General features: G+C 26.5%; 6 protein-coding genes across 21 annotated transcripts; 4 read left to right on the top strand and 2 right to left on the bottom strand.

The window, feature by feature from the left end:
- Positions 1–190: 190 nt before the first annotated feature.
- Positions 191–4,355, bottom strand: LOC126865524 (glycoprotein-N-acetylgalactosamine 3-beta-galactosyltransferase 1). Of its 4 annotated transcripts, XM_050618147.1 has the most exons (8): positions 3,600–3,710; positions 3,166–3,278; positions 2,737–2,926; positions 2,402–2,555; positions 2,094–2,269; positions 1,814–2,021; positions 1,571–1,709; positions 191–1,359 (listed from the first exon to the last, which is right to left on the bottom strand). In XM_050618147.1, the coding sequence occupies exons 4-8, from the start codon at positions 2,430–2,432 to the stop codon at positions 813–815; spliced, it is 1,101 nt and encodes a 366-aa protein (XP_050474104.1). In that variant the 5' UTR covers positions 2,433–2,555; positions 2,737–2,926; positions 3,166–3,278; positions 3,600–3,710; the 3' UTR covers positions 191–812. The 4 variants fall into 4 exon arrangements, with proteins under 4 accessions (XP_050474104.1, XP_050474102.1, XP_050474103.1 ...); XM_050618145.1 differs by lacking the exons at positions 3,166–3,278; positions 3,600–3,710 and adding an exon at positions 4,101–4,354; XM_050618146.1 differs by lacking the exons at positions 3,166–3,278; positions 3,600–3,710 and adding an exon at positions 3,000–3,158.
- A 364-nt stretch (positions 4,356–4,719) lies between these two features.
- LOC126865538 (probable trafficking protein particle complex subunit 2) lies at positions 4,720–6,395 on the top strand. Its single transcript, XM_050618169.1, has 5 exons — positions 4,720–4,790; positions 4,881–5,050; positions 5,126–5,470; positions 5,598–5,831; positions 5,907–6,395. The coding sequence occupies exons 3-5, from the start codon at positions 5,381–5,383 to the stop codon at positions 6,003–6,005; spliced, it is 423 nt and encodes a 140-aa protein (XP_050474126.1). The 5' UTR covers positions 4,720–4,790; positions 4,881–5,050; positions 5,126–5,380; the 3' UTR covers positions 6,006–6,395.
- A 642-nt stretch (positions 6,396–7,037) lies between these two features.
- LOC126865521 (beta-1,3-glucosyltransferase) lies at positions 7,038–9,824 on the top strand. 2 transcript variants are annotated; one of them, XM_050618133.1, is made up of 11 exons: positions 7,038–7,210; positions 7,569–7,676; positions 7,763–7,872; positions 7,971–8,153; positions 8,234–8,364; positions 8,441–8,621; positions 8,689–8,824; positions 8,905–9,052; positions 9,158–9,434; positions 9,512–9,693; positions 9,762–9,824. In XM_050618133.1, the coding sequence occupies exons 2-10, from the start codon at positions 7,604–7,606 to the stop codon at positions 9,665–9,667; spliced, it is 1,395 nt and encodes a 464-aa protein (XP_050474090.1). In that variant the 5' UTR covers positions 7,038–7,210; positions 7,569–7,603; the 3' UTR covers positions 9,668–9,693; positions 9,762–9,824. The 2 variants fall into 2 exon arrangements, with proteins under 2 accessions (XP_050474090.1, XP_050474089.1); XM_050618132.1 differs by lacking the exon at positions 9,762–9,824 and having other exon boundaries at positions 9,512–9,735.
- Positions 9,730–19,669, bottom strand: LOC126865510 (peroxisomal acyl-coenzyme A oxidase 3). 4 transcript variants are annotated; one of them, XM_050618115.1, is made up of 13 exons: positions 16,118–16,177; positions 14,396–14,482; positions 12,658–12,804; positions 12,411–12,533; positions 12,176–12,334; positions 11,850–11,997; positions 11,489–11,779; positions 11,251–11,414; positions 10,920–11,163; positions 10,587–10,820; positions 10,368–10,522; positions 10,007–10,300; positions 9,730–9,932 (listed from the first exon to the last, which is right to left on the bottom strand). In XM_050618115.1, the coding sequence occupies exons 3-13, from the start codon at positions 12,775–12,777 to the stop codon at positions 9,840–9,842; spliced, it is 2,025 nt and encodes a 674-aa protein (XP_050474072.1). In that variant the 5' UTR covers positions 12,778–12,804; positions 14,396–14,482; positions 16,118–16,177; the 3' UTR covers positions 9,730–9,839. The 4 variants fall into 4 exon arrangements, with proteins under 4 accessions (XP_050474072.1, XP_050474071.1, XP_050474070.1 ...); XM_050618114.1 differs by lacking the exons at positions 14,396–14,482; positions 16,118–16,177 and adding an exon at positions 19,570–19,669; XM_050618113.1 differs by lacking the exons at positions 14,396–14,482; positions 16,118–16,177 and adding an exon at positions 19,273–19,563.
- Positions 14,477–19,325, top strand: LOC126865508 (ionotropic receptor 21a-like). Of its 3 annotated transcripts, XM_050618109.1 has the most exons (9): positions 14,477–14,678; positions 15,045–15,225; positions 15,303–15,451; positions 16,851–17,159; positions 17,242–17,344; positions 17,406–17,692; positions 17,767–18,105; positions 18,172–18,553; positions 18,642–19,325. In XM_050618109.1, exons 1-9 carry the CDS (start codon positions 14,629–14,631, stop codon positions 18,921–18,923), a joined length of 2,082 nt encoding a protein of 693 aa, XP_050474066.1. In that variant the 5' UTR covers positions 14,477–14,628; the 3' UTR covers positions 18,924–19,325. The 3 variants fall into 3 exon arrangements, with proteins under 3 accessions (XP_050474066.1, XP_050474068.1, XP_050474067.1); XM_050618111.1 differs by lacking the exon at positions 15,045–15,225 and having other exon boundaries at positions 15,336–15,451; XM_050618110.1 differs by lacking the exons at positions 14,477–14,678; positions 15,045–15,225; positions 15,303–15,451 and adding an exon at positions 16,042–16,174.
- Positions 18,644–22,005, top strand: LOC126865522 (GATOR complex protein NPRL2). 7 transcript variants are annotated; one of them, XM_050618139.1, is made up of 9 exons: positions 18,644–18,771; positions 20,116–20,242; positions 20,360–20,451; positions 20,530–20,686; positions 20,756–20,873; positions 20,943–21,177; positions 21,250–21,380; positions 21,450–21,619; positions 21,700–22,005. In XM_050618139.1, exons 2-9 carry the CDS (start codon positions 20,135–20,137, stop codon positions 21,874–21,876), a joined length of 1,188 nt encoding a protein of 395 aa, XP_050474096.1. In that variant the 5' UTR covers positions 18,644–18,771; positions 20,116–20,134; the 3' UTR covers positions 21,877–22,005. The 7 variants fall into 7 exon arrangements, with proteins under 7 accessions (XP_050474096.1, XP_050474095.1, XP_050474092.1 ...); XM_050618138.1 differs by lacking the exon at positions 18,644–18,771 and adding an exon at positions 19,626–19,779; XM_050618135.1 differs by lacking the exon at positions 18,644–18,771 and adding an exon at positions 19,818–19,915.
- The last annotated feature ends 3 nt before the right edge of the window (positions 22,006–22,008 follow it).

A 22,008-nucleotide genomic window follows, 5' to 3' on the forward strand; every position in this document is an offset into this window, starting at 1 on the left:
GATATGTACAAGAAAGAGGTACATGTAAATTACTGTAAATTGGTGACATCGATGACGAATTATTAAATCATTATAGAATAATTCTCCCATTTTTTTTTAAATGCTTATGAAAAATATTGGAGAGTTCGAAATAATATAAAATTCATTACTCGCAAAAAATAAGTAATCACAATAGAAGAATAAAACATCATTTCATCAGCTAATTATATATTTGGTTGAAATTACACTAGATTTTCTTGTATAAATTCATATGTGTACAGCGATATTATCAAGATTAAATAATAAAAAATACCAATAATTGATAATGTTAATAATTAACAATATTTCTATTGTGCTTGTAACATTTATTTGTAGAACAGAGTACACCCTGTCTTGCACTTGCGATGAAATTATAAATTTCTCATCGTTACATATAGGTATGTATAAACATTATATATATTACGAAACATTTTATATATATATCACAAATTTTATCTTTCAATGAATATATTAACATCTAATTCGTTGACCCGAATAGACTAGTTATACTCATACAAAATAAGGGAAAAATATTATCACTTGATTGAATTAATGACAAATTTAAATGCGTCATGCCTAGAATTTCCAAAATTTAAAATAATTGAACAAAAATGTATCTTGAATATTTATCATAACCATTAATTTGTGGGAAAAAATTTTTATGTTGCAAAATCTCAGTTTTTCCTGATTTATTAAGATCCAAAATATTTTTTTCTAGTTTGATAATGTTCGTTTGGAAATTTATAAAGAACAGAATTATTCTTTTCATATTTCAATTAGGAATAATATGTAGACTAGTATTTAGTCGATATGGTGGTTGATTGATCTGTAGTAAGTTTTTCCACACCGTGTGTAATACCATACGGTCTTAAGTGGTAAATTAAGTACTCGAGAACATACATCATATTGGGCGATACATAGTGAAACGAAATTGCGCTATCAGAACAACAATTGAGGCCATCTTTGGTATCATAATAAATATATTTCCAGTACCAGAAATTCTTATCTACGTGGTTAGGAATTAAATGATGCTCTGGTACAAAAGGGAAGAATCTTCCGCGACCATGTGGATCCCGAGTGTCCATTGCTTTGACATTTACTTTTTCCAAACACTTTCCCATTTCCACATCTTCTGCACCTCCATTATCTGATCGACATTTTGTTTGATCAGGCAAAGCCTCCTCTACAAACTTACGTAAACCTTCCTTGCTAAGTACATATCCTGCACCACCGCTCATATATCCTTGTTTCACAAACGGTTTAAATCTACAGCCAAAATATAATGGCGAATTTTGATCATAAGATGACAGCATATATCGTAAATTTTCAACCACCACATATCTGAAAAGGTTTTAATCTCAATTAATTTTTCATTCAACAAATTAATATACATAACTAAATGCGATTGTGTAACTTTAAAACGTTACTTTAAAAATCCATACTATAAATCTTTTGCGATTTTAATATAATTTCAACCAGATCTTACATAAATCATTTCAAAATTTGAACTAAATGTCTAACTTAAGATTTGTAATTTCAATAAACTACGTACGTATCATCATCAGCTTTCATAAACCAATCAACTTCATCTTTGTACTTTTCATAAGCATATTTGAAAGCTTCTTTGGTTTTTGCCCACAAGTTATCTCTCCCTTCTTTTACTGGTAAAACAATTGTGGGTAAATTTGCATCTGGAAACATATTAAATTACAATATAATATACAATACATTACAGTATCATGTTAAAAATCGTTTCTTTTTGTTTTTATTGTTGTATTACAAAAGTATAATTTACCTTCAGCAGAGCTCATAAACAAAAGAATATTGCAACGTTTGCCCCATGTTGCTTTCACATGCTGTGCTTTACTTTGGTGATTTTTTGGACCAGTCATGATCCAACAAAGAACACGTACTTTCTTCGCAAGTTCTTGCGCAACTTTGTCTTCATCTTTATGAAAATCTTCATCTTTACCATGAAATTTTACCTCTATCTCTGGCCCAATCTATAGTATTTATTAATAAGATCAAAAACTAAATATGAAAAGATTAGAAAAAGCAAAATATAAAGCAACTACCTCTGACTCCAAGTCTGAATAATGGTGTGGATCTCTTGAAAGCATAAGACCACCAGAAAACCAATTAAATATATATGGCACATTTTTTGTAGATGTTATTAAAAGGTACGCTGAGATAAATCCAAAAATTATACCCGTAACAAGAGTTAATACAAAATGCTTACCACTTCTAACACCTACATATAAAATAATATTTAAACAATAAAAAGAGTTACAGAGAGAGTTACTTTGTTACATAAATGATATTGTATAATAGAAGCTAAATTAATAATATTAGTTAATATCATAAATTTTTAATATCAGTTTACCATTAATATTTGGAAATCTTTGCCGAACCATGATACATGTATAATACAATTAAGCTACTTTATCATTCAGTTAAAGTATTGTAGTCAACATAATTTTATTTCCATTTGTCAGCACATCAAACACACATTATACATGTTTAGTTATGTCATATTTCTGCAACATAAAATAGATTTTTCTAACTTATAATAAATTCTTATTTATTAAAGGATTAATTACCTATATACTTGAAACAGTTTAAAATCAATTAATTAAATGAAACAAAGTAAATTACACAATGCAAATTTTTGTAAAGAATTTTAATATTATCACACAAATATTATAGTAATCAACACACCTGAGAATTTCTATACATATGAGTAAAAATCAAAAATTACTCCGACCATATTTATGATTTTTTATTCTTTAAATAGATCACTATCATTTGCTATATCCTATTTATATAACAATGTTATATCGCAATCTTTAATTGCTTAAATAAAATTCTGATCTTCTTACATTAGTATTTGTATCAATCTACATTGTTTCTGAAAATAATACATAGTAATAAATATGTTATGTTTGAATAAATTAATATTATGTTAAATTAACATAAATTACCTTAATACAAAAATTTCTTTTAACTAGTTTTATCATATATATAAAATTAAATACAGAAAAACAAAAATGACATTATCATAATGTATATAATTTCTGCTTCAATATATAGTATCATAAACTCACTAATTACGTAAATCATTTAAAAAATCGTTTAACCTTATCTTACCTTGTAACTTAAATAAGATGTTATCTTATCTTAAGTATATAGACTAAAATTGATCTTTAATTTTGTACACTTTAGGTCTTACATAAAGAGATACTTAAATAGTTTCCTAAATGCTATTTAACATGATAAAACTCATGATTAATATAAAACCTCAGAGTAAGACAAATAAAATAATAAAATAATAAATAAATATCATATATAAATAAATAATATATAATATATAAATAATATATAAATAATAATAAATAATAAAGAAATAAAATAAATAAAGAGATCAAGTAAAGTGTTTAGATAAAATACTGAATCTACAACATGATATTTTTTCTAAATATATTAAGTTGCAAATATAAAAAGGACTTTGTCTTATGTTATTCTATTCGACTATTAGAGAGTTTTTGTAAATGTTTACAATAATTGCATTGTTATTATCTAACATCAATTATTCATCTTTCTTGAACACTATATTTAATACTCCCTACTCCCCATACTAGGGTTGCCAAAGGAGTCTCTTAAATGAGAGGTTACCATTACTTCCACTGTCACTCTCAATACAATCATAAAGATAAATTTGAATGTTGGCTAAGATTAGATTAAAAGATAATGGGACTATCTTTAAATAATATGGAAAATAAATATAAAACTATCAATGTAATATTAACATATTGTTTTCTTAGTAATGATTTATTTTGCTTAAATTTAATACAAGTTTAGTATAAACGAATTTTTAGACTAAAGTGTTTTGCAATTTTATTAAAATGTTACAATGTTCATAATCTCTAAATTATTTTGCAAATTATTATTGAAAGATAATTAACAGTTTTAAACATTTCTATAATTTAATTCTTATTTAATATAAATTTGTTTATTGCGATTAGGCTACAGTTTCTTAAATTACTTTATAAGTAAATAAATAAAATTACTGTATATTAGTTTACCTGATATTATATCCTGTTTATTAATTTTTGATACTCTAAAATCACTATAAATACAGGCTGTTCCAACAACAGCGGCACAACTGAGCACGGGGTGATTCCTCGTGAAAAAATAAGTTAAAAATATAAAGTTTTTGCATATGAAGCTTCGTTTCCGATAAAATCGAGTTTAAAGATTTGTTAAGTATATTTAAACTTGAATAATTTCAGACCAGATGTAAGTAAATAATAAGCAGGAGATCATTCTATATGCAAAAAGAAGTCAATAATGTAAAATAAAATTTTTCTGTTTCAAGCCTTGTTTTCAAGAAAATTTAAACGTGTTTACAGGTAATTATTGGCCTGATATAAGTGCATAATAAATTTTCAAATTTACTTTTCTCGAAAACAAAGCGTCTTATGAAAAAATTTGATTCTATATTTTTTATTTATTTTCACATATAGAATAATCTCCTGATAATTGTTTATTCATATCTAGTTTTCCAGATTGATTAATTTAAAATTCATACTTTCTCTAATAACTTTACATACTGTTTTTCACATATTGATCTTTATAATACCATAAGCCTAAATGCACGCAAATATGATCTCACTGTAATATTGTTCTCAACAGAAAAACGAAGAAAGACATGTGATCGCAGCAGGATTGTGCGACAACATGTTGCTCGTATGCATTTAGCCTAATTCTAACTAGTATGTATACTTAGAGAGGAAATTTCCTCTCTAGTATAGTCTATACAAAGAGACGAGACAGTAAACATAAACAAAATTTAATTGTTGCAGCTGCATCTACTGGTTGCCGACTAGTGAAATTCAAGTGTGACACTGTTTCGTCTCATTGGACACACTATATAATCTAGTATATTAAATTAGTATTAGCAGAGAGAAAACTCCTCTCTGGTATCAGCTGATAGCAACGGAAAACTCAATAGCTAGAGTACATATATCACGTGGTCAGTTGTGTTTACTTCCCCTGAGTCAATTGTTGTATAGTATATAATTTATAATTAAAATATAATATGCTACAGATATTACATTAAATATATTTGTTACTGAAAAATAATCATTGGTAAATACGAATTTAGTTTTCGTACTACAATGAAATTTATGTATATATAATACTATTTCCAAGTTTACTATTAAAATCGGAACAGTTTTTCCTATGTAATCACTAGTACATCATATACGACATATATACCTACGTATACATGTGACATTTGGTATAAAAGTGTTAATGTATGGAAATAAAATCTTAATTGAAATACATCAAGTCAATCAACAAGATGACAGCTAACTATTATTTCGCAATCGTCGGGCATACTGACAATCCTCTATTTGAAATTGAATTCAACAATTCTGGGAAAGATGCAAAGGTTCATCATTTTTATAGGTTATATTTAAGTAGTATGATACAATTATTTGCTGATTGTATACAACAGTATGAAAATATACTTATAATTTAAAAACAATATTATATTTACATCATTGAATTTTTAACAGAAAGAAGATTATACTCATTTAAACCAATTTATTGCACATGCTGCTCTAGATCTTGTAGATGAACATACTTGGAAAACAACAAATATGCATTTGAAAGTTGTAGACAAATTTAACCAATGGTTCGTGAGTGCATTTGTTACTGCAACTCACATTCGATTTGTCATGGTACATGACAGTAAAAATGAAGACGGTATAAAAAATTTCTTCAATGAAATGTATGAAATGTACATAAAGGTAAGATGCATATATTATAGTATTTGATATTTTATTCATATTATATAATAATAAAATTTTTAATCTCTTTTTTAGTACTCAATGAATCCATTCTATAAATTAAATACGCCTATTAAATCCATTGGCTTTGAGAAAAAGGCGCAATTATATGGTAGGAAATATTTATCTTCATAAATTGTTCATTATTTCATAGTTGTTCCTTGTATGTATCCATTGCATGAAAAGAAAATGGAAGAAGTGATACACTTAATAAAATATCGTAGAAATAATTTCTGCTATGAATAAATTATCTCTTACCTAATTAATATGTATACATAATATGTGAATATTATATGAATGTGGTCATACAAATATGTGAATTTTGAGCTGTATGTAAAAAGAAAAACATGTCACACAGTATTTTCTTTAAAACTATGTAAATTTTGTATATTAAATATTTATATATAATATATAATTTCTAGAATAATTTTTAAGTTATTCAAATGAGAAATAATTATATTTTTTAAACATTTGATTGTATATCATTGTACAAAATATATCGATTTTAATTTTAATAAGACTAAATTGAATGAATAATTGCTTCCTGTCAACTAAGGTTAGTAATAAACAATATTGTATTAGTAAAATGAAAAATTGTAAGATTAGAATCTTTTCATGCTGAAGTTATATCATGAATAAATTAAAAATTAATACTAAAAGTAAATTCAAATCATTGCAAAATTTGATTAAGTAAACAAATATTTACAATGTAAATAAATTTTATACAGTATACATACAGAATATACAGTAACGACATTTTTTTAAGTTATATACTCTTACAGTTACTTTGAGGTCAGTTACATAATTTAAAGGGTATAATTGTATAATTCAGGATTACCAATAGAAATAATCCTTATAATATCTAGATTAATAAAATGCTATAATAAACAATACATAATATATTTTTAACACATTACATATACATATCACACATAGATATTAAGACATCAATTTTATATAAATTAACTTAAAGTTAATTAGTTACAAAAATGAAACTGTTGTATTAAGTCATATAAATTCTAAAATTTTAATTTTTGTAATATTTTTATTAATATATATATATATATATATATGTATATACATATACATATATATATATACATATATATATATTATCAAAGAGAACATTTTTGAATTTCTCTTTCTGATATTACTATACCATTAGTACCTGCTAGTCCTGTACAGAGTATCGAAGAGAAAATCTATTACTTATTATCACTAATTAACCATAATATGTGTTCTCAATACGTATATATACATGTTCTACACATACATACGTGGATAGAAGTTTCGTGATGGTGGATATTTAGACAAAGAATTTAATGGTAAATTTGTATAAGGTAATACGTTATTGTATTTAATATCTAATCTAGTTAATATTATATTTCTACTATAATGTGTAGAAATATTTGTGATTTGTTGTACTTTAAATACATTATATACGTTTTTTGAACTGTAAATTATTACTATCTAGTACTGTGTATTATCAATCAGTTAAAATAAAAAAAGAATCAAATATCAAGTACTGTGTATTATCAATCAGTTAAAATAAAAAGGAATCAAATATCGTCCAAATATTAAAATTATTCGTTATTAAACTTAATATTTTAAACAACTTGCAACTCACATAGTCTTATTTTATTACATTAGTATGAAATGTTTTTATCTATTTCAAGTCTTTTAATTTTTTTCTTATAGGAGGGAGTATTAATTAAGTTGAATTTTCGAAAACAATGTTTTCCATATATTCTATGTACTTCATATTTCTTATATTATTCGTGGATAAGATTAATGTAAATGGTTTAGGTAAGTTATGTTATAGATGTTATATATAGTATACTTATTCTTCATTTTATCATCAAATACAAATTGTAAATTAATTGTTTTTGCAGACCCCAGTGACATAGTTATTGTAATATTAGATCAAAAGGAAGGTTATCATATGGCTCATGCTGAAATGTTAAAGAAAAATATTCTTGAACAAGCAGAAGCCCTTGATAAGGTATGTACAATAAAGCATATTTGATACATATAATATTAAAACATATTATATATAAAATATAATCTTTTGCACAAAACATCTATAATTTTTTTCATTAGGATCCTCCCAAAATTATCTTATCTCACAAATTGAATATTAATGGATCTTGGACAATAATACCACTTTTAAATTATTTATTGGATACATATTCCACTTCAAAATGGTTTTTCTTCTGTCTGGAGAATACTGTAATTAGATTGAATAAATTATTAAGTATTCTTCTCAAATATAAAGAAAATAAAGTATGTTATTTTAAAATTATGTTACTTATTAAAATATTTAATTGTACTTAGAATAGTTAAACACGGAGTATTTGTTTTAGAATATATGGATTGGTCATGTATTATACGATCAAGAACCAACTATCATCCATCATTTTGCAGAACATAAGAAAAAATTGAAGTATCCACATATAGCTTCAGGTTTTGGAATAACGTCAAATTTGTTAGCTAAGTATGTTATACAAGATATATTTTAAAATGAATTTAAAATTTAAATCATAGGCTTGATATGACTTTTGTTTTATCAGCCTAGTACATAAAATTAATGAAGGTGATAGACCTAAAGATGATTTTTCAATTGATGCATCATATGAATTTGCATCTTTCGTATTGAAAGTTGGTAAAGGAGTACGATTAACACATGTATCTGAAATATGCATCATATCTAATTCTGAGTGTGCTACATATCCAAGATTTTTTCATCCATGTGTAAGTCAGTACTAATGTAATTATAAGTTATAATTCTAAATAATATTCTAATTTATTTTAAATGAAGGGTTCATCTGTGACCACTGAAAATATCTATTTTGCTGTAAAAACTTGTTCGAAATTTCATATTGAGAGAATTCCTGTGATTAAAAGAACATGGGCAAAATATGCTACAAATATTGGTTACTTTAGTGATATTGCTGGTATAAATACTTTTATTATATAATTTAACAATGATTATGTGTGTTAATTACCAGTAAAGTAATGTTTCTTTTTAGTATAGATAAACATCTGCCTGATAGTTTCATTGTCCCAAATACAACACAAGGGCATTGTGCTAAAACATACAGCATTTTAGTACAAGCAGATAAAATATTAAAAAAGAAAAATTTAAATTGGTTAATAATCAGTGATGATGACACAATTTTTAGGTATGTATATTTGTTTGTATATCTGTATTATATTTGTTTGTAATATATGTATAATATATACAATTTAATAATAGATATTAATATAATATTATCTACATAAATTAGCGTGGCACGTTTGTTACGTTTATTGACATGTTACAATCCAAACACACCAGTTGCTATTGGAGAACGATATGGTTTTCAACTCTGGGATAGTGATTACGGGTATGAATATTTAACAGGTGGAGCAGGAGTTGCTTTATCTGCATCTCTGGTTCATGAAATCATAGAACTAGGTAAATGCGAATGTCCGTCATCTACTACTCCAGATGATATGTTTCTTTTTGGTATATGTCTATCACGAATCAGAGTGCAACCTGTACATTCATCAATGTTTCATCAAGTATGTTATACGAAATTATTTACTTTATTTAAGATAAATGTAATTTCTTTCAAAACAATAATATATATTTATTACAGGCACGCCCTTCAGATTATGCGACTGCATACCTTGCTTCACAAGAACCTATATCATTCCATAAATTTTGGATGATTGAACCCCAAACGGTTTATGATGAATGGTTTGCAGAAGCAGACAAATCTTTAATCACAGTAAGAAAACACACAGAATTATAATATTATTATGGTTTACTATTCATTCTGTAAGTACTAATAATAAAAATATACAATAATAAAAATCAGAATTTTATAATAAATTTTTATTATCCAGGTGTATAATTTTTATATGTATAATAAAAAATATTAAAAATATAATAACAAAAAATATTAATTACATGTTATGTACATATCATAATTTTGATCGTACTATTTCTCTCCACCATGACGGTCGTTCAAAGTTTTCTTTGACTTTAAATATTTCTTCTTTGATATGTTTATATACCTATATGCAAAATAGATTTAGATAATTGTAGATTGAATAAATGTGAGATTTTGAAAATAAATAAAATAACGTACTTGACCATCAGACATTCCTAATGGAGAATTTAATACAAAATCTGGTGGTGCTAAAACATCTACTAATGCTACTGCCTCTTGAACTAATTCTTTACACAAAATTATAATCCCTTTTCGCAATAATGTATCCATATTACTCTTGGGTGATGCATATCCACCAGCATAAAAGTCTCCTAATCTTTTTTCTAAAATAGCTGCTCCATAGAGCGAACATAACTTTATTAGCACATTGCGTTCTTCTGATCTCCATGAAGGATTTTGAATACATTCTATGAAGTACTTCATTATCACATGCTACAAAAAGAAATATTAATGAAGTTAACATAGTAATTATGTTATAATATTAAAAGAGGGTTATTACCTGCCCATATAATAGAGATAATGTTTGTGCAAAGAATACTTGAGTATTGTTTCTAATTTCGAAATCATCACAACCTTCGCGTTTCAAATTTTGTGTCTGTTCATATGTTCTTTTTAAATAATAACATAATAACCACGTAAAGGATAAAAATAAATCTGTAAAAAGGAAGTATCAAATAAACTCGTGAATTGTGAAGAGTGTTTAAATTGATTTTCATACTTTCTGGTTTCAATGTTTCATCGACTGTTGTATAAGGGAAAGTTTGCATTAAAATACTGTTGGCATCTTTCATGAAATCTGCTGTTCTTAAAGGAGAATTTATTGGTTTTCCATTGAGTACGTTTGACCATTGATTTAGTAACCAATTGCTGGCTTGTTGAATTAATACATTATTTTCGCCTTCAAATGTACAAGTTACATCATTTTCAGCTCTCAAGTCGCCCAAACGTGAGACTAATAATTACAAATTAAATAAGATAAAATAATAAAAATTAAATAAGATGAAAGCAAAGTATAAATTATTTTATCGTATTTAGTTTACAATCGACATACTTTTAAGATAACCGTGTCCTCCGCAAGACTCTCTACAATCCTGTATAATATCTCGACTAGTCCACGAACATACTGGTTTTGTTGCAGAAGATAATGCATGTATTTCCATACCTTCATTATCAATATTATCTTGATTTTTTGCAGTTATAAGTTTGAAATTAAATTCGCACATTTGATTTACAAATTCAGCAGAAAATATTTTTAGAGCATATGTTGCTGCCAAGTGAGGAAACAATCGCCATTGCTACATGTTTACGTTAAATTTTAATTGTATCATACATTTTATTTATTTATTTTTTTTTTTAGATTTTCATTCGATTCATTTAAATACCTGCGCTTGATATTTTATAACCGGCCATTCTTCTAATTCCGATGGTCCGAATTGTTTTCTTACGGTACAATATCGCACAGCAATGGTTATTGCAACAGATGCAAAGTTTGCGCATATTGATGTAATGGTAATACGCCCCGAAGATAATGCACCTAAGGATGCACCTATACGAATTTAAATATATAAATATTATTAAAATTGCTGTTAAAAAGAAAACACAATTTCTTTAAATTCTCACCAAATCGTTTGCTTTTATCTTTCACAGATGCTGTATAATTCCCATCTTCAGTAACATCTGCTGTTTTATTTAACAAACATGTTCGAGAAATAAGATAATTGTTAAACATTATGAATCCATTGTCAACTCCATTTAATCCAATTTTTTCACCCATGTCACCAACATCTATATTTGGGTAAGGTATATGAGTATTTGGATTTCTGATGGGTACAATAAAAGTATGAAGACCATGATTTTGTTGATCTGGCGTTATTAATTGTGCAAATACAATAGCATGCGTTGCAGTTTTTCCTAAAAATGCACAAATTTTATTTGTTGTTCATTTATGAATTTGATAAAGTATATATTCCTATTTATTCACCTAAACCGCCAATCCAACATTTTGCAGCTTCGAAATCAGGAGTATTTAAGATAAAAGCCTTTAATTTTGCATCATATGTAGCTGTAGTTCTTATTCCTTTTGCATTTGTTCCATGGGATATCTCAGTCAGTGCAAAACAACAAGTATACTAAAGAAAATAGTATTATATAAATAGAAAATACTATTATAATCTTTTAGCATAAGTTCAAATAAAGATTAAAATAAAATTTTGTCAAATACTGATCAATACTGGTTGATTTTATTAAAATTCTATTAAAATTCAGTATTGGAATATTTGAAACATGTTTCATTAAACTAATGCTTACTTCTCCCTCTTGAATTTTTGCTACAGTCCGAAAATGATCATCATTGCCCAATGCAAGAATTGTACTTGGTACCATACCATCCATCACACCCATTTTTATTGGTATAGAGGCTTCATATTGAAATACTATATTAAACCAATGTGCATGAGTTAGTGGACTCTGCAAAAAAGTTATAAATGGCTTATATAAGTAAAAGTTGTTTCTTCTTTTACTTATTATTGTTGATAATATATACTGCAATATTATTATCTCTCAGTGCTCGAACACGAGCATTACAAAGCCTTCGTTGTTCATCTAATGTAGTACAGTTATGTCTTTGAAATACTGATGTCTTTTTCATAAAATCCCACAATGTTTTCTGAAATGACAAAGAACATGTGAAACTTTTTATATTCATACTTTACATACAAAAATTCCAAATTAAGAAAATGAAACTAAAATTTTTCAAATATATTATTAAAATAATATCTCTTTCTATATACCTGAAATTCAACAAAATCTTCTCCTTCTATATTAAGTTTCAATAATTTCCAATCAAATGTTGCAGATTTTCTATAAGGGTCTAAAGGGCCTTTTGGTAAGTCAGCTATTGTATTCTTCATCTTAACTAAGTTCTTCGGCTACAACACCTATACAGTACAATAATGTTTAGATTTGTGCTTGATACAATATACAACGATACTTTTAAATTCTCGAGAACGCTATATAATTTATAAATTGTTTTATTAACTTTTATTAAGAATAATTTTACATAATAGTACATCTCTATTATTAATACAGTAGATACACAATTTTAAATATTACATTTATTTTATATGATAATCATTAAAACAATCAAGCACAATTTTGATGTTTTAGAGGATATGAGGCTTTTTAAAATATTTCTCATTTTTTGACAATGCAGAGAAAATAAAATATCTATCAGTAAAGGATGACAAAGCAACAAAAACAGATTGAAATTCTTGATATTTCTACTTTTATTAATGTACAGTCGTCTAATTGTATTAATTCGAATCTTTTAATTTTTTTAAATCATAAGACCATGAGTATCATAGGAAATTTTAATATCCTATTTTATTTTTAATTTATGAAGATCTTTTGCACTTATGAATGAAGGCGTACTAGTAGGCAGGTGTTAAAGAACATATTTAGATTAGATAAGAAATTTGGCAAAATATACATACGGTATACACATGTATGTATTACTACTATGTATAATACATTTTACGACATTTCGTATATTTTTGGCTTATGAATTTCCATTCGTTTTTTTGCTAGCAGTGCAGGTGTTCATGCTTTTATCATGATCTCAATATGAAATTGAAATATCAGTAATGGATTGTTCACATAAGTACTATTTATATACTTTACTCTTTTTTAAATTAATAAAATTCTTCAAATATTTATTTCCTTATTTACTATTACTTTACTATCTATTACTTTAGTATCTATTACTTTATTTTCTTATCTATAAAAATATAATCGATACTCACACAAAAAAAATAAAAATTTCAATGAATAGTCACTCGTTGGAAAGTACAACATATACTGTATACAGCAACTCATTCGACCGTTAATGAAGGCTCACTTGCGTATGAATAATATATCGATAATAAAAAGTGATTTAATATATTGTTTGGTTTGGAAACAATAAGATTAAGTTATTCAAAGTATAATAAAAAACGCATATTAAAAAAAAAATTATTTACATCTCAATTCGCGGTTATTTTGGCAAATCAAACGTAAAAGTAGACATAGTTTAACAAAGAAACAAAATGACTACTTTATATATATAAGTAATTATAGCAACTTGTATGTGATAATGATAATTGCAATATGTTTTAATACCGCAATGCATAGCATTTACACTTCGTCTACTATGTATTTTCGCTATCATAACAGGTTTCATAATACATATTAATTGGGATGTAAATATTTATATATAGAACTCATATCATTAATGATTATGCAAAGTAACACATAATATTAAATTGTAACATTACATATAGATATTTATTTTAATTTTCTCATAATATCTTCATTCAAACATTATCAAATTACCACCCATTTTTAATTTTCCCTCTGTTTTCGGTATGTATCTTACATCTCCTGTAAATTCCGTGTTAAACGACATTCATACTGATTGAAATTTGATTTTTAATTCAACATTTCAGCACGCTTTGCAATCGATTTATAAAAATAAAAATAAATTGAACTCACCGTGACCTTTTATTCAAAGTTGATGTAAACGAAACAGCTAAGTTACATTTACATTATCGATTGCATTTCCTATGTAAATTAATTCCCCTGCAAATGAGATTCCTGAATATTTTATTACTTCGTACGATCGAAAGAACAAATTAAAAGGATCCGGTAAGTCGATGGCATGCATGTGTATGTAAAGCGTTTCAATCAGAAATCGTATCGCAATTTTTAGCAGTAGAATCCGAACAATGATACTTGTTACGTTGTTTCTTCAAATCATACTGGTATCCGGCAAAAGGTAACGGCATTAATGAAGTTTAAATTAACATTATTTTAATTAGTCAATTTCTTGTGCGCGGTATTTTAATTATTATTCAAACTTTTACTTTTTACATCCTTTTCTTTATTATTAATATATTAAAGACAAAATTTAGCGAAATTCAATTAATGGAATAAAACGATCAGTTTCCGTGAATATAAATTGAAATGGAAAATTAACAATTGTACTGCATTTATAACTAGTTGCATAATTTTATTAATTTTTATTAGATATATATAGATTTCATATCTACAATCCACGAGTTAATTTACGAGAAACCTAATTTATAATTTATTTCTAATTAAAAGAAATAATCATTTAGCAAATATTTATAAAATTGTATAGTGTATTTTATAAAGAGCATCAATGCGTGAACAGTGGAAACAATTTGAAATCTGTCGTCGAAGAAATCGTGGAAGAAATTATCGACCAAAGGAATTGCATTGTTTTTGTTAGCGATTCTGTTTATCGAAATCTCGTAGATGTTAAAAATATTAAAGGTTCCTCAACTGTATTGAAATATGAGGTAAGATCAGATATTCTAATTTGTTCTTAACTTTTTATGTTCTTAACTTTACTAATTATTTATAATGTACATTCCAGATTGCACTGCGTGATAACGAACAATTTTTACAGCCAAGACGACAAGTTCAGAGAATTTTGATCGACGGAAAAGCAGTTAATTGCAGTGCATATATTATATTAATTGCTAATGGATTTATGGCAGCTGAATTTTTGCAATATACAGAAAGGTAAATATATAAATAAATATTAATCAGATCATCCTCAGATATCATAAATATTAATCAATAATCCTCAACAAATTTTTCAATCTTTTAAATAATAATGCATTCTAGTAGTCAGAAGCTACATTTATAATACAAAGGATATTGTAAAAAATGACCTATATCTTGATTTGTTATCGAATGAAAATTAACTAGTTCTATAAAAACTTTTGTTATAAGATCTACAATTTCACGATTTAATTGGATGTAATTCTTCTACGATATATTTATAGCCAGAAATTATATAATTAGAAATTCGTAGAAATTATCTAATACGATGTTTGAAAAAACTGAAACGTACTAAACAGAAATTAAAAAGGTTATATTGTTTTTTAGTTTTCCTGAAGAAAGACAAAAACATAGATAGGGATCATTTTTATTATGAACCCGAAGTGATAAAAATCAATTTTTCTCTATCATCAATTAAAACAAAAATATACTCATTAGGTTCATTTGCTAGCAATATTCTTGGTAACTTCTTCCAAATAGAAGATGCTTAGGGCCTATCATTTTTCAAACTACAGGATTTTGTTGCCACTTCCTAATGCAGTTCTACAGACATTTTAAAATACATTAACTCTTATTTCCCGCAAAACGAATATTACATCTTTTACATTTATTTCGAAACTCTACCAGATCGATGGGGCGTCACGAATCAAATCGCGAGGTTGTAAGCTTAATGTTAACCACGTTGGTATACGATTTTATCGCGAGTACTTGCCACTAAATTTAACTCTTAACTGATATCACTGGCGTCATAAATGACTTCAACAATTTTGATTGGATTAGTATTAGATTGAACAATTGTAGAAAATTACATAATAAGAACCATTACTAACATTTAATGCTCCTTATCGCGTAAAGTACAAAATACAAATTAATTAAGTGACTTAATCCAAGCTATTATGAATCATGATTCAAAGATATCAGATAAGAAATAGTTGATTATGGAACAAGATAAACTTTCACTTAATTTAGAAATACGAGGATACATGATATCATGTATACACAATAATGTCACAATAGTTTAGGATAGTTTGTGTACTTTTATTTATGATACATTTGTATAAACATATTCATTCTTAATTTCACGAAGTAATTAATTAGAGCATTCTTCCTTTTGTTATAGTCTCCCTTACTTTTATCCTCATTTATAATAATATTAATCATCATTATTTTTTTCAATTGAAAATTATTTCTATTAATACGAATTTAATTAGATATTATCAGAGATAAGGAACAACAAAAATTGAATCAACTCCTATTTCAGTTTAAAATCAGAATCAAATATCAGATTTGAAATATTAAATTTATTAATAATTATTATTTAGTATTTCAAATACTAAATTTCACTTTCTACTTTCAGAGAACGTCTTATTAACACCCGTGGATTATTTTTACTGTTATATGATTCTCGTTTATTCCGATCGCATTTGCATTATCTTTGGAACAGGATAATTAATGTAGTTTTTATTCGCCAATACAATGCATACAAGTATCGTTCTGGTGAGAAAGCTTCCAAAGAAAGAATTGATTTGGATACGGTCTATTTTCCCCTTCGTAAAAGAAAATCTATTGTGACAAAATATATAGATACTTGGTACAAAGGCAAATTGCTTTATGGTACCAATCATTTTACAGAGAAAATCACTAACTTACAAGAAAAACATTTGCAGTTTGTATAAAAGATTATAATGCAGCTATAATTATAACTATTATTTTAAGAAATAGTAAGAAAGATTTGATACATATTTCAGAATTGCTGTATTTGAGCATATTCCAGCAGTGACAACAAAGTCAAGAGCATACTATAACAAACAACCAAATAATAACACAGAAGGTCTTGGAATAGAATTTGAAGTATGTACTATATGTATACAAGACTTATGGCTTTATATTTTTATTCTTTTATATTTTTCAGTTAATGCAGATCATATCAAAAGCAATGAATTTTAAACCAAAATATTATATGCCTGATAATATTACTTTAGAGAAATGGGGCATCAACGAAGATAATCAAACTCATGTTGGATTAGTAGGTGAAGCCATACAAGGAAAGGCTGCATTTTATTTGGGTGATTTGCACTATACATTGCACCACTTGAATTACTTTGACCTTACTACCCCATACAATACTGAATGCCTTACTTTTCTGACACCAGAATCTTTAACTAAAAATTCATGGAAGCTTCTAATACTTCCATTCAAGTAAGTATAAAATGAAAGAAATGTAATTAATAAATAAATAAAATATGTATATATATATATATATTGCTTTTTAGATTTTACACCTGGATTGCTCTTGTCCTTACTTTAATTTTAGGAGGGGTTGTATTTTATTTTTTATCAATATCGTATAAAAAACATATAAGTTTGTATAAAAATCAAATGCATTTCCAAAATACATCAATGAAGAAAGAAATAAAGGGGTTATACTTATTCACTGAAATAGGAAATAGTATTTTATATACTTATGGCATGCTATTTCAAATTTCATTGCCAAGTTTGCCAAGCTCTTGGGCTGTACGGGTATTAATTGGATGGTGGTGGATTTATAGCATTTTAGTTGCAGTTGCTTATCGAGCTAGCATGACCGCAACCTTAGCGAATCCAGTTGCCAGGTGAAAATTATTTTAATAAAATGTTTCAATGTATTACACTTTATTTATATTGCAATTTGTATGCAGAGTTACTATTGATACATTAGGACAGTTGGCAAAAAGTTCTATAGAAGTTGGAGGATGGAATAAGGAGAATAAAAATTTTTTCTCAATGTCATCAGATCTTAGTAGCCAAGAAATTGGTAACAAATTCAAGTTAATTCAAGAAGAAGATAAAGCTATTGAGAAAGTGGCAAACGGTTCTTTTGCTTACTATGAGAATTCTTATTTACTTCGACATGTCCGTGTAAAGAGACAGATATTAGAGAAAGAACAAAAAGAAAATATAACTACAGTGGATATATCATCAAAGCATAACTTACATATCATGGAAGAATGTGTCATAAATATGCCAATAGCCCTTGGTTTAGAAAAAAATTCACCATTGAAACCAAGGGTTGACACTTTAGTATGTATTTCTTTTTGTAAATTATTATAAAACTATTATGAGAAAAGGTATTTAGCAATGATCTATCTTATACAATGCATATTCTTAGATAAGGCGTATAATAGAAATTGGATTAGTTGAAAAATGGTTAAGTGATGTCATGGAGTGGTCAAAAATTATGGAAATAAGACAAGAAGCAGAGTCAGAGAAAGCATTGGTTGATCTTCATAAATTACAAGGTGCATTTATTGCAATTATAGTTGGATATGTATTAGCTTTTATGGTTTTAATAGGTGAAATTTTATATTGGAAACATATTGTACTAAAAGATCCAAAGTTTGACAAGTACCATTTAGATATATTCTATAGCATTAATAATCCCAAAATATAAAAAAATAATTAATATTTTTTCATTAATTTTTCAAAAGATAAAATTTATTTTATTGTGATAATAAAATCTTAAAAGCTTAAAAATCTTAAAAATAGAAAAAGATTAATTTTTTAATATATGTTTATAAAATTATGATAAATATTATCATATAGTAGGCATAAAAAGGATATGAACTAAACTTATTGCAGATAAAAAATTTAAACATGTATGTACATAAGTTATGGTTACAGATTGCAAGATGTCTATGACTAAAAAACAGCTGCCATCAATATGATACAGCTATAACTGTGACAAAAATATAATAAAAGAATTTATAAGTCCTTAGTAAAATGTTAATAAAATTACGTACCAATAATATAACAAAGAAGGTTAAATATTCTTCCTCTCTTTGTTACACAGGCACTTGTTCTTACTTATTCATTGAATTGCTTTCTCTTTCCCTCTCTCTTTATTTTTCATGATGTTTCTTTCTCATGCTTGACTATCTTTTTTCCTTACTAATATGTATTACATATTTTTATCATTGCTCCTCTTATTCTTATTTTCTTATATCTTTTGTGTTTTTGTTCATCTATTTATATTATCCTCATTATCTAAACTCACTTTTTGTCTGTTTAAAAAAATATTTATTTATACTTCTGCTTACATTTATGTGTTCCTATTTCCCCTTATGATATGGTATAAACACATTTTTCCTCTTGAGTACACATATGTATAAGTAGAAATATGTTGTGACACATATCTATGCATTACGTAGTTTTTTAAAAATTGCATTTCGAAAGAAATTATACGTTACTCTACAAATTTTCAAGGATTTTTCATGCTTCTTATTGTACGAAATAAAATGTATTTTAAGGTATATTCACTATAGTTAATACATATTTAATCAATAAAAATTCGTTTATAAATTAAAAAAATAGGATGTTTTTTATTTTTGTACAAGTAAATAGAGATTCAAGCAAATATAAAAATCTTAATTTCATAAAATTGCAGTATGTAATTATGTATGAAAATTTTCCTATGTATGTAGATAAGAATTGAATTTGAAGAAGTATTGATTGTATTGATTTTGACTATTTTGATATGAAAATTAATTGTTAATTTGTTTAAAATTATGAAATAAGTAATAGATTCGGTTCTTTATTAACATGCATGTGAATATATTTTGATAATATTTTATATATTATTATAGGTTATTGAAATCGACAAAAATGACATCAGTAACAGAGAATAAAAAGGATGAGGCACAAGAAGATCCGATTAGATGTATATTTTTTTCAGAATTTCATCCTATTGTGGGTCCAATGATTACTTGTCAGGTTAGCTAAGGTTATACACAACGTATAATAAATATTATTTTGATTTTTTTATTTTAATTATTTTTATATGTAACTTATAAAACTTATAAAGTTCATAATGATATATGTTTTTACTAGGTTCCAGATAATTTTATTTCAAAGGATATTTTTGACAATGTCAGTGTTTATATTATACCAAAAGCAAAGTTACAGCGTAGTACTATCACAGTGTAAGTAGAGGCAAAAAGAAATATGAAAATTTAAGAATTTATTTTGAACTAGTTTATTAAATTATTTATTTTGTATAGGACATTGAAGGATTATAAAATCCTAGGATTTCCAGTAAAGATTGACGATAAGAAGTATGCAAGAAATGCATTTTATTTCAACTTATGTTTTGTATGTGATGCAGAAGCTCGTACTGTACATTATGAACCTGTTGTAAAAAAGATGTCTGATTTTTTAGTAAGAAACTATACATTGGAAATAATTGCTTTATCAATACTTTTTATCGAACTTAATTTAATTTTTCAGATGGCTCTAGAGGTAGAAAATTGTTTTTTATCTGCCTCTGAGGATAAAACAAGATTAGCAGAAATGTTGCAACATGTAATGCAAGATTTGAATTTACACAAAATGTGTACATTAACAGGTAAACACGTTTTATAAAGAATAGTTTTGTACAAAAATGTTAAAGATGTAAAATATAATATTTTAATAGAGGGGACAATGACGTCCCATTTGAAAGTCATAAAATTAGCACCTGAGCCGAAACCAGTTCTTGATCATCAGGTACCAATATTCTTGGAGGGTCGTGAAGCATTCCAAACTGATCAGTGGGATTTAACCACTCAGCAAGTATTACCATACATAGATGGATTTAATCATGTTGCACGAATAGCAGCTGAAGCAGACGTGGAAAATAATCTAGTTAAAAGTTGTGTACAGAATCTTATGTAAGTACATAAATACAAAATTTCATTTAAAACACAATTTCTCCAGTATTCATTGTTTCTATTCACTTCCAGTTATTACGGTGTTGTAACTTTAATTCCAATATTTCAATACAGTAATGTGTATGCTGCAACTTCCAAATTGAAAGAATTGGCCGAAAATACAAAATTACAAGAACGATGCATAGCATATGCTTCAAAATTCCGTAAGTTATACATCTTCATTGTGAAAACTTATCAGAATAGATAAACATTCTACAAACGATTATTTTTAGCTAGACAACCTGCATATCTTAGAGATATATATCGAATGTATGCAAGTATGACACATGGCAGCAGCATGAGAGATTTGTGTCAACGTCTCAATCCTCAGAATCTAAGAATCAATGAAAGGAGGCTGGTGCAATTTGGTCTTATTGAAGGTCTTATTCGTCGAGTATATAAGGTTATCAGATTTACTGTGAAAGATCAATTTCATTTAAACAATCATTTGTCTTATCTTTTATCAACTTTCGTAATTTGCAGTATCCAATATATTTGTCGGGATCTCCTTTTAATGAAGAGACGAAAAACAATCCAGTTTATAAGTACTTTACAGGAACATACAGTCTTGATGAAATTTGTTGTAGTACAGGTCAATCAGCTGCACAAATCGAAGATATTGTTGAACGCGATCCGAATGTTGTTATGTTATGGAAGTAATATTTAGATGTAGTATTTATGTCATGAATTTTGTTTTCTGTGATTTTGATAAGTGTAAAGGTCGTTCATTTAAGCAGGTATAGTACGCAGGATATATTGCGAATGATAAATAGACAAATTACAATTATACAT

This window comes from Bombus huntii, chromosome 5, assembly GCF_024542735.1.
Source record: "Bombus huntii isolate Logan2020A chromosome 5, iyBomHunt1.1, whole genome shotgun sequence".
Lineage (NCBI taxonomy): Eukaryota > Metazoa > Arthropoda > Insecta > Hymenoptera > Apidae > Bombus > Bombus huntii.